At 35.8% G+C, this 12,305-nt stretch overlaps 1 protein-coding gene across 1 annotated transcript; it reads right to left on the bottom strand.

Moving 5' to 3' along the window:
- Nucleotides 1-223: 223 nt before the first annotated feature.
- On the bottom strand, nt 224-1,762 carry LOC132045590 (F-box protein CPR1-like; the record flags this gene model as incomplete). The annotated part of the gene is made up of 2 exons (XM_059436176.1): nt 224-458; nt 750-1,762. A coding segment is annotated over one exon (702 nt), but the record flags the coding sequence as incomplete, so codon positions are not given.
- Nucleotides 1,763-12,305: the final 10,543 nt, after the last annotated feature.

Here is a 12,305-nt window from a genome sequence, read left to right as displayed (position 1 = left end):
CAGTTTTAGTTCTATGGATTAATTAAGCAAAGAAGACCATATGTTCTAACTCTTCATTTGCATTTGGATTGTCTTAAGTGTAAGGAACTTCATTAGATAAGCTATCTTAAGTATTGGTTCCTATGATGAGCAAGGATTCATGTTACCTATTCTTACCTAAATATGTTAATGGCTTGCATGCCAATCACTCTTTTCAAATAAGCTGCATGCATACAAAATCACAGAACATATAATAACTTATATCATTAAAACCGATGACTACTAACCGGGAAACAGATCGAGAGAAGAGCAGAACGAAGTAGTTATATTACATAGAAATTGTTTTCCTCAGTACCAAAAAACATTCCTATTGATTGATTATAAAGAGAAGAACAGAAGATACCTTGCCTGTCAAAATCTTCACGTTACATATAGCTCAAAGCTTCAACTTGAACCCCTTTGAAAGGAAATCATCTCCTCTGATAAATAAACGATAAAACAGACATTTAGCAAAGAAAGAAAGAGTATATAAAACACAAAGTGTATAATTAAGTCTCCCTAAATTGCATACGGGAGAAGTGAAAATAAAATTAAACAAATTTCCAGAATATTCTAAAGAAAGTCATATGGAATCAGTCTAACTACTTCACCCAAATGTCCTGTTGTTGAAAGAACTGATGCTAAAGCTCTAATCGTAAGAGATATACTAATAAGTATAACTGTGCAAGTTGCTAAAAGAAAGAGGGCTACAACATAACCAAATAATTGACCTCTTCTTTAAGGTTTTCCTTTGTCCTCTTTCATCTTGACTAAACTGTTTCTTCAGATAACTTGTGTCCTCACTTGAACCGAGCTGAACCAGGCTTCCCAAGTAGACATAACTGTTGAAATTTAGGAAGGCCCGTAACGTGCCAAATTGAGTATCAACAATCTTTGTGTCGCCCTTGTTAATATTAGTCCATAGGAACCGCTTATTATCTAGTTCCACCAGAATTTCCTCTCCACTGTTGGAGTATGCCAGAGGGACCATAAGACTTCCAATATGATTATCAGGCCGTTTGATTGACACAATCTTTGTCCACTATTCCTTAACACCGTATTCCTTCATTACCCATACATCCATATAGTCCAAACAACGATCCATATGCTCCCAATCATCGATAAAAAAATCACCCCAGTAGGAGTGATATGTGCAAAGACAGCCTCCCAACACCTCCAACTTCACACTAAAGTTTTCGTCGGAATACGGGGGATGCGGTACAATCCGACACTTTTCAGTTTCAAGATCAAACGAAACAATCAGTCTCTGCAAGGGTATCTTCATCTCAATATTGACAATCCAATGAAGCGCACCATTTAGATATTTACCTGGTTCCTCTTTATATCGGAGTAAATAAGGAAATTCCTCAACCCCGTTCCAAGAATTCGATTTCAAACTATAAACCTTAACATCAGAGCTAAAAAAACTACCCTTTTCTGTACCAAGAAACTGCATAATTCTAACAACCTTATAGTCATCATTGGCAACATCATATCCAAAACCAAATGTAACATAACCATTTTCTCTAACAACAACACTCAGAACTGGTAACTTTTTGTACTTCCCAGTAGAAGGGTTCCATAATGCAAGGTCATTTACAGTATTAGATATCAACAACAACCCATTACAAGAACCAAGTATCTTGGTATCAGATTCACTAGAACTCAAAGGGTTGGTCAATTCTTTAGGAGTAACAACTCTGGAGTTGAGAGAATCAAAGTGTAGAGAGTAAAAGCAGTGTTTTTATATCCAAAAAACTCAGTTTCACTAAGGAGAAGCCAAAAGTTAGATTTTGTTTTGGGTGAATGTTTAAGATGCAATTTAGCAAAATTAGGAGTATCAATAAGAGCACGCCAACATTTTGAAACGCACCTGAAACGTAAGACAGAGTCAACTGGTAGTCGACACAGAATTTCGGCTAGTTCGTCCAAAGAAATGGCTGACATTGTTTTCGCAGGTTAGGGCAAATGAACTTTGGACTGGCATGTAGAGAGGTGTGTCGATTGGGATATTTGGGCAAACAAAGTGATGGTTCATTTTTCAAGAAAGAGAGAGAGAGAGTGAGAGAGAGACGGTTCTTCATACTCTCCCTCCGTTTCAATTTATTTGCTTGGTTTTGAATTTTTAAAGCCCGTTTGGACATAATTTAAAATTATGATATAAAATATGTGATTTAAAATAGGGATGATTTGAAGTTGGAGTTTTATATGAACATGCAATTTGATTTTTTTCAGTTGTATTTTTGTCATAAACATAAAAATCTCATAAGTTGTGAAAACTATAAAAACTTTCCTAATTCCTATATAATCTTACCAAATGAGTAAATCCTAGTTCATAATATAATTAATACGCTATTGGTAGACCTTTCTAAAAAGTACAACATCTATTAATCGAACTTTAGTTCTATAAAAAGAAAAATTGAACATGAGTCATAGTAAAACTACTCTTTAATATAATCCTCCCACATGACATGGACAACAGGTGAACATAAATAAAGGTTGGCAGAAGTAAATTTAGTTGGTAAATGGTTGGTAAGAGTTAATTTGTTATAATAAACTATCAACTTGCAGATCTTTTTTTATATTCGATATAAATGGTTGGTAAATATATTTACCAATTTATGGATCAGTTTTACAAAATATATACTTATGGGTCAAGTTTTACATTTGAAAAAAATTGAAATCATGATTTGAAATCTCAAATCATGCCTTTTTGTAGAAGTCGGGATTTGAAATCATGATATAAAATTGAAGTTGAATTTTTGGGCAAATTTCATACACAAATGTTGATTTGAAATCAAAATATGAAATTATGATTTCATATCGCATGGCAAAACACCTGCTAAAGCCCCGTTTGGACATGATATCAAATCAGTGATTTAAAATCAGGTTGATTTGAAGTTGAAATTTTGTTTGGACTAGCAATTTGGATTTCTTAAGTTGTATTTTTCTTATAAACGTGAAAACCCCACAATTTTTTAAAACTATCAAAACTTCCCCAATTCTTATACAATCTTACCAAATGAACAAATCATAATTCATAAATAAGGTATTGAAATATCCTAAGGTGCTACATTAATATATTACATATCTCTATATTCCTTCTATAAATAAATGTTCGCGATTACAAACTTTTACATACGCATAATTTTACAAAGATCCACTTTCAAAAAATCAACATTAGTAGTAACTAGCTACTCTTTAATGTAATAATTCCATATGGTACGGCCAATCTCTTCATGTCGAATATGAGTCTTATTTCACAAAATATAAAATGATGGGCTTTTTTTGACAAAAAATAATCTTATATGTTAAGTTTTATATTTAGAAATATTTGTAATCATGATTTGGAATCCCAAATCATACCTTATTGGAGAATTTAGGATTTGAAATCATGATATGAAATTGAAGTTGAATTTTTGTTCAAATTGTATGAACAAATTCTTATTTGAAATCAAAATATGAAATCATGATTTCATACCGTATGGCTAAACGCCTACTAAGAAAGAAAAGAACACTTTTGAATTTTGTGGTATTAAACTAAATATATTTAGGATGTACCAAAATGCCTGTAATCTGGTACTACGAAACATATCATATTGAAAGTTGAAATTAAAGATTCGCAAAAAAAAAGGAGTCATTCTTCTTAAAACGGATTAAAAAGAAAAATAAGATAAACAAATTGAAACAGATGGAGTAAGTGATTTAAGAGTCTATTCAACGTTATGAAATGAAGAAATTGCAGGGTTTTCCCTAAGGCTGTTCTTTAATTTTTGTCCTTCAAAATCGAACTCATGTCTCGCTGGGCATAAGTTCTTTAAGGGCATGAGACATAACTTATGAGATATTATGATGCGAAAATATAAACTTATGTGACGCGAAAAAGTTATTTTCCTTGAGGGCAAAAATTAAGGACCAACACAAAATAGGAGCAAAAGTGAAAATAACCCAATAGAGTAAAAACCCAAAACAGTCCCTCAAGAGTGGACCAGACCTCAAAGTAGTTCTTACTCTTTAACATGGAGCACTAATAGTTCTCTATGTTTATAAAATTGGGGTACTTTTAGTCCTAGTAAATGAGTTCTGTTAAAGACAAATGGAATAAGTCACCTGCAAGTCAAATGCCTCCTGCCTCAAAAGTCGAACCAAAAAGATCTCTTTACCTCCCCCTCCGCTTCAAGTAGTATGGTACTATTTGATTAGGCATACAGTTTAAAAAAAAGGAAGATTCTTTAAATTTGTGTTCTAAACAAACTTTAGATATTCGTGTGGTTGTAAATCATCTCAGAAAGTTAAATTGTTTTAAAATATAAAAAGATAACATTCTTTTTGAGACAAACTAAAAAAGAAAGTGTGCCACATTAATTAAAAGGAGGGAGTACTATATTTTCTTAAACCTTTTTCTTCTCTTAATCTGTAATTTTTAGTTAATCAATTGTTGTCAAGGCTTATGCCTAATCTACTATTGTGGAATATAATGTACCATGACCAAAAGAAAAAAAAAAAAGAAGAAAGAGAAGCCAAAGTTTTTATTCAACATATACCAATTAGCAAACATTAGTTCCATCAAGGGAGATGTAAACAGAGAGCCTATTGCTAGAGAAAATACCAATACCTATTGATTGTAAATATACAATTTTGTTGGGGAGATTAAGAGGGATTCACATTTCCTCAAACGTCGGTCGACGTATCACTTCCGATCAGATCGAGGCGGGTTCAAGATTTAAAGTTTATGAGTTCCTACAACGGTTTCAAATTCATATACAATAATAATTAGGTTCATAGTCAAATATATATTTATAAATTTTTAATGAATATTTTAATACATATATAGAGTATGACAAACTCCAAAACGCTCCCTTCTCTCTTCTAAAACCCCATGCAAACCCTAACCCTAATCTAGCTACTACATGGACACTCTGGCTGCTGATCAGCCTGCTCCGTGTGGCTAGCCTTTGGCTATCACTTTCTCATCTCAATTCTCACCTTTACCGAATATGCAACCACCCGCCTTCACCCTCACAATTACGAAACTTAACCCTAACTCAAACCCTAATGTAAACTTTGCTCATACGTTAATAATTAGTTCCAACAACGCTCCCATGCATATTTGCGATCCTATTCCTATTAAAACAGACTCCATTGTTAATGGAAAGCCAGTTGTGAAGAGGCAAGAATGGATGTCATCTAGAATCTACAATATGCGATCATCGGTATGTTCTCTTATAGTTGATCCAAACTTGATGAATTGAGGAGATAATCCCTTTATAATGAGGAGCGAAAGGGAATTGTCATGTTGGATTCTTCCAAAATAAACATGTATTAATTAGGTTTACGTTAATGGAATACTTCATTAATATCCTGTCAAAGGGTGAATATTATCTCAAATCCAAAGATGGATCACATATCAAATGCGATCTCTCATATATGATTTCAAGTTTAAAATTGATGAAGAAACTGCTACACCTCGGAAAATTTTCTGTTGATGCACCGTGAATAGACTAGCGAAGAGCACGAAGAGTATGGTATTTCAATAAGTAAGAAAATAGCATTTGATGACCTTAAGTAAGATTTCAAAGACATTCGATGTTAGACGAGAAAGTTGCCAAGAGAAGACAATGTATACGATAAGTATCGGAAAGGATTCGTGAGTAACGAGTTAATGATGGCTTAATAATGTTTTGGAGAAGAGTTATAACGTCCTTTAGATTGTTAATGAAGTGCTAAATAAGTGTCGAAGGTTCCATAAGGATTGGAGATTAAACAAGGCAGCAGGGAACAACTTCGGTGAAACCGGGTTTCACGGCCGGTTCACGGACCATAGAATGTTCCACGGACCGTGGAAGGGTCCGTGGAAGTCCCAGCAGAAATGGTGATTGGCTGGTCGTGAACCACGACCAGTTCCACGACCCATATAATGTTCCACGGACCGTGGAAGTCCCGACGAGCTGAACAAGTTTTAATTATATAAGAGTGATCCCACTTCATTAAATTCATTTCCCACATATTCTTCATCCCTCTCAAGACCTCTAGAAGGTTCCATATATTTCATCCACAAGAAAACAAAGGAAATCAAAGATCAATATCAAGAATTCAAGTGAATCAAGTGTATGAAATTCATCAAAGTTCATCCAAGCTAAGAAATCTCAAGATAAGTGAACTAGGGTTTTGGGTGCAAGAAGAGTATTCCACTCAAGACTTATTCTACCATTATCTAAGGTAAGTTTCATGGTAATTTCATGATGTTTGAAGTATTGATAAGTTGAAACACTTGGATTATAGAAGGAAATAGGAAATGGGTCATAAATGTGGCAATAGTGTCATTGTTGAATAGAAGTTTGGTTTGAGTTGTGAGTATTGATATATTGAGATTATAAATACGTTATAAATGACATTTAGAACATGGAATAGGCATTGTATGTGAGAGAACGCGATAGTGAACCTTGGTCATGATTATGGAGAATTTGAGGTAAATCACGAAATGTGAATAATGTAAATGAATGACGATTGTTGTTTATGATATTGTGATTGTTGTTATGGATGCTTGGGAGTTGATATGGAATATGGCGGAAGTCGTATAAACAAAGGAGATGCTGTCCGATTTTCTCTAGCTTTAGTCATGAATGCTAAGCTATCCATTCTCTAATGTTAGTATGCACTCTAATGAAGGTAGAAACGTGAGCATTGAAGAAGCACGTGCAAGTGATAGAATAATTAAACGACAAAGGTATGTGAGGCTAAACCTTTCTTTCTATGGCATGAATCTCATGCCATGAATTTCCTTCTTCTTCATGAATCCCCTATCTTCAAGAAAACTAAGAGTCCTTGTTCATGAATAGCCTTATGAAATATGAGATATACTATGAGTACGATAATGATGATGATAAGCTTAAGTCTAAAGATTCTAGAGTTCATGATATGATGTTCCCACAAGGCTAATGGTGTTAACTATGGTCTAGTGATGTTTTCCTTATGTGCGCTCACCTTAAAACGCTAGTCCCTCCAAGGTGAGATATGACGATTATGATCACTCCATAACATGATCAGGGGTTCACGACCTTATGTCACCCCGACATAGCTACAGTCGCCTTCAAGTCCTAATGTATGTTTTGATGATATATATATATATATATATATATATATATATATATATATATATATATATATATATATATGTAATGATGCTAAGTTGTGATAAAGCTATGATATGCCTATAAGATAATTAATAATGATAAGTCTATGATATGTGTGATGATGTTTAGCTTATAATATACCTATGAAATGTATGATGATGAGTATATGACGATGTGATTTCACCGCACCTAATTGGCCGGACATGTCACCGCTAAGGCGGGCTGCTATGATTCCACCGCGCCTAGAAGGCCGAACACGATCACCACTAGTGGGCTGCATATGATAGTCACCCGGACGCGGGTGAATGATATGATGATGTATGACTGGTATGATGATGTATGTATGATATGATGATGTACACACTATGGTAGTTCACATGATATGCTACGTATGATATAGGTATAAAATGTATCCATTCAAAGGTTATGTCTTCATCTTATGCCTCATGATTTCTCTATTATGTTCATTTCATTCATGCCTTACATCTCGGTACAATGTTCGTGCGACGTCCGTTTTCTTTGGACGCTATGTGTCGTACCCTGAGTGGCGGGAGGTGATCGGACTCGTAGGAGCTATTAGGCATTTGAGAGCACTCCATTTTCCGGAGGTGCCATTGATTATTCTTTTGGTACATATATGTATATATTCATGTTTTGGGCACGACGGGGTCCTGTCTCGTCTACATGTCTAGTACTCTAGTAGAGGCTCGTAGATACGTATGTGTAGGCAATATGGTCTCACCAGTTCTTATGTATATGTATGTATATGTGTTATTTTGATAGCCGAAGGGCTCATGTATATACAGTAAATATGTTTCAAATGAAAACAACTTTCAATGATTATGGGCATAAGATATATGAATGACGCAGGGTGAGTAATAGAATGAGAGGTGCTCGGTGGTTAGCCCCGGGTACCCATCATGGCCCGTAACCGGGTCGTGACAGAAACTACGAAGGCCTTGACTTGGAACTCATTTCCAAATCTGCTCCCTACTTTCTTTGTTAAAGAATAATTGTTTACGCTGGCTTCAACAGTTGGAAAATCATTGCAACTTGATATGGCTACTGTCACACCCCAAACCGAGAGGCATGACGGGCACCCGTGTTATGGCTCGCATTTCACGAGCGGGGTTAGCGCTCGGAAAGCTACTACGAGTTTATTGGTGCTCTTTCAGACTTTGTTTTGAAAAAAGAGTCACCACCTAATATTTAGGAAATTAGGAAAACTAGTGGTGAAGGGTTTATTCAAAATACAGTGAAAAATCCTTCGTAATCTAGAGTTCTAGGTAAGGGTTCTGATGATCCCCTAGGGAAGGTGTCAGGCACCCCAGTATGAAGGATCCGTACTATACGGTTGACCTTCGAATTCCAGTGTGTGATTATCTGCTTAAATTGCTTATTTGGTGTTTATTTTCCGCTTTAAAAATATAATCATTGAATTGCAAATCATTGGTTTTAAAAAGATTTGAATATATTCCTTTTATATATAGGGTAGTTTAGATTGGATTATAATATCCAGATAAGAATAGGTTCCTTTATATGAGGATAAGGTATTTTGTTTAAAGAAGCAAAAGAGTTTTGGTTTTAAGAGTATAAGTATCCCTTTAAATCATACACTTTGTTCTCGGGTCCATCCATTTAGTGCGTTAAAATGCCTTATCATAAACTTCATATTACAGATGTCTATCACTTATTTGAATAGGCCCGTTTTACAAAAAATGGTTTAATTTTTACTCTTTGTAAGTCTGTTTTTTATATGGACTGCAAAAGACACTTTTGTGTTTTGGGCTTAGGCCCAAGATGTTTAATATTTTAAAGGATGGCTTATGGTGAGTTGGCCCAAAAACTGCATGCCTTATTTCTTTCTTTATAATCTAATAGGCTTTTGTTACACCTCGAAAAATTTTCCGTTGATGCACATGTCACACCCCAATCTTGATCAGGGTGTGATGGGCACCCGACCCCGTAACCGGAGCCGAGCCGAACCGGCAACGACTCTTACTACGTGCTGAATTTTTTTCTCTGAACCTTTATAGCAAACATACTTAATAAAATTACTCATACATAATAGGCCCCTTTCGTTGCTTTTAAATCGAGTAAAATATGTAGCGGTACAAACTCATATCATAACACCAACTGTCTCTGAAAACCCACGACTACTGTCTAATACTGCAAAGTCTCTAAATGTAATCCGGAATCCTAGCACGTGTGCTACCGACTCGGCTACACTCCGGGCCAAATGGAGCTTGCCAACTTATTTGGAACATCTTCTATACTAACTTCAATCCGTACGGGTGTACAACGCGGCATGAAACGCGGCCCCAGAAGAAAGGGGGTCGAAGTACGAGCAATGTACTGAGTATGTAAGGCATGAATAGTAGCATAGTAAAGAGATATAACGTATGAATAATAACATCTCAGACATTTAGGACTAGTCATGGGATAGAAGTAACCTGTACATATGGATGCCTTCTTGGCAATTGCCAGGTATGCTTAGACTTTTTCAGAAAAAGAACGGTATTCCTTATTCACATATGCAGAAACAGAACATTTCAGTTAAACAGTATCCTTTAATCATCTGTACAGACGCCGAATACCTCGGCTCTCCCTCCCCCCTTCCCCACAGTATCCCAACAAGTCATACAATGCACGTTCGGTGTTTCTTATTCTTGTACATAGAAAACAGATACCTTTCGGAAAACAGTACTTTTTACTCGCATTTACAGACGCCGAATTCATCGGCTCTCCCACCCCCCTCCCCAACAGTGTCCCAAGTATATCATATTATATATATATATCACACAAACAGACGCCGCGTACGGCTCTCCCATATCCCGCGTCCGGGCATCCCGCGTCCGGGATGATAAGCCAGCTGAATCAGGTGGACACAGTTGCCCTTCCCCATTCCCCATATACATATACATTCATCAATATCATGTACCATATACATTTATCATATAGCAATAAGCATGAAATTCCAAGAAAAGTCATGTATCAATCGGAGCGACATGAGGTCGGTAACATCCGATTGCATTATGGAATAATCGAGATCATCGTGTCCCACCTTGGAGGAACGAGCATTATAAGGTGCGACCGTTAAGGAAATATAATACCAGTCACTACTTGGGCACGCAAAACAAGTTTCAGGTCAATCCGGTTCAGCATAAGAAAGTTATGAGCGTTTGAAGTACAGAACCTTTAAAATAGTCATTATCCAGGAATAGCTTAACATTTCATATCGTAGTATCATCATTGTCATCATAAAGCCATAGTCGTCGTTTTAGTCATAAAAACTATCAAAAACGTAAAACTTGGATTTTGGAGAAAAATGAATATTTTTGAAAACATTTATAAACTTTTAAGAAGAAAATCATACTTTGAAATCATAATTTCTAACTTTGGAAACAAGGACGTTATGGGAGCATTCATAAGGTCGCAATGTATGATTCATGCCACAGAAAGAAAAGGGACGAGCCTTAACATACCTGCGCCGCGCCTTACTAGCTACGCTTGTTCGTCCAACTTGTTAGTCTACATGCAAGAAGATCGGTACTATCGTTAGATTCATCGACATACACTTGTCTTAACCTTTCAAGTACATTCACTTATGGTCTGCCGGAATTTCGACAAAGATCTCCCCTATAATTATACCACCCCGAGAATCTAACTCGGCTCGATTCATCAATCAACAACAATCCGAGAATTCAACTCGGCCAAACCAACAACAATACCAACGATCTTACCAACAACATTCCATTTATATTCAATTCAATTCAATTCAATTCAATTTAATTCACATAATCTTTCAACAACTCAATCAACATTTTTATTTACCCGAAACCTTCCAATTCAACACAAACCACACATTTCATTATCATTCATATACGTTAACTTCAACAACACCTTTCATTTTACATCGCATAATCCATAACGACAACAACTAAGATGTCAAATTACATCAATTTACCTTAACTTACCAAATCGCCTACTATTCGGTTACAACAACTTCTTACACATTTTCATCCATCCCTTTACATTACTACAAAAAACAACATTCCACATGGAATCAATCCACCCTTTCCATGCAACAACAACCAAGAATACTAAATAAGATCAATTTACCATGTCTTACAAACACACCTACCATTCGGCCATGGCATGACATACACGGCCACACACCCCCACATCCACATTCTCATTTATTTCATTCATTTCCATGCACTACAATACTCGTAAACTATCTTTAACACAAGAAAAGAGAATTAGAACTCACCTTTTCCACTCCCTCCTTCATTCGGCTAGGACAAGGTTTTGCAAGAACAAGAATTTGGCTTGATTCAACAACTACTTCATGTTGTTTAGCACCTTCCAAAGTAGAAAACATGGAAGAGAATAATTTTTCTTCATCAAAATCTCATGGCCAATTTTGGCCATGCTTAGCCGTAGCTCTCTCTCTCTCTCTTTTTTTTTTTTTCCTTTCTTTCTTTCTTTCTCCCACTCTTCAATTAAAAGATGAACTCCCTCATCTCTATATATATATAATTCTCATGGCCATGTGAGGGGCACATGCCCCTCTCTAGATTTTTCTTTTCTTTTCCCTTCCTTTTATTTTTCAAGAATTTTCTTTATTTTTCCATGGCAAAGATGACTTATTTTGTCATCATTTTCATTCCTTTTTTTTTTTTTGTCACATGGTCAATATGGCCCCTTGTTGGAACATTCAAGAGACTCATGTGAAATTCCCGTTTACCCCTCGACTTTTCTCAATATTACCATTTTGTCCCCGACCTTCCGCATTATTTCCACGGCCCATTTTGCGAATTCTCTTCTTGCCCCTAGCCTTTCTTAATATTTCCGTCCAATAATATTCATAAATAATATTCATAACCAACTCGTTCATTAAAATTATTTTAGAACATAGTCTTGTCCTTAACTTTTCACCATTGCCCCACAATATCCGAACGTACGAAATACGGGCTATAACAAAGACAGTGGATAGGCTAATGAGGAGTACGAAGTATACGATGTTTCCATAAGTAAAAGCTAGCATTTGATGATTCTAAGTAAGATTTGAAAGACATTCGAGTTAAGGAAAGAAAGTTGTTAAGAAAAGCGGGTTATAAGTTGAGTGTGTTGGGCAAACTACGAGTATTG

This window comes from Lycium ferocissimum, unplaced genomic scaffold (genome assembly GCF_029784015.1).
Source record: "Lycium ferocissimum isolate CSIRO_LF1 unplaced genomic scaffold, AGI_CSIRO_Lferr_CH_V1 ctg7162, whole genome shotgun sequence".
Taxonomy (NCBI): Eukaryota; Viridiplantae; Streptophyta; class Magnoliopsida; order Solanales; family Solanaceae; genus Lycium; species Lycium ferocissimum.
Note: the sequence above shows the minus strand (reverse complement) of the source record. Positions and strands in the feature narration are given on the sequence as shown.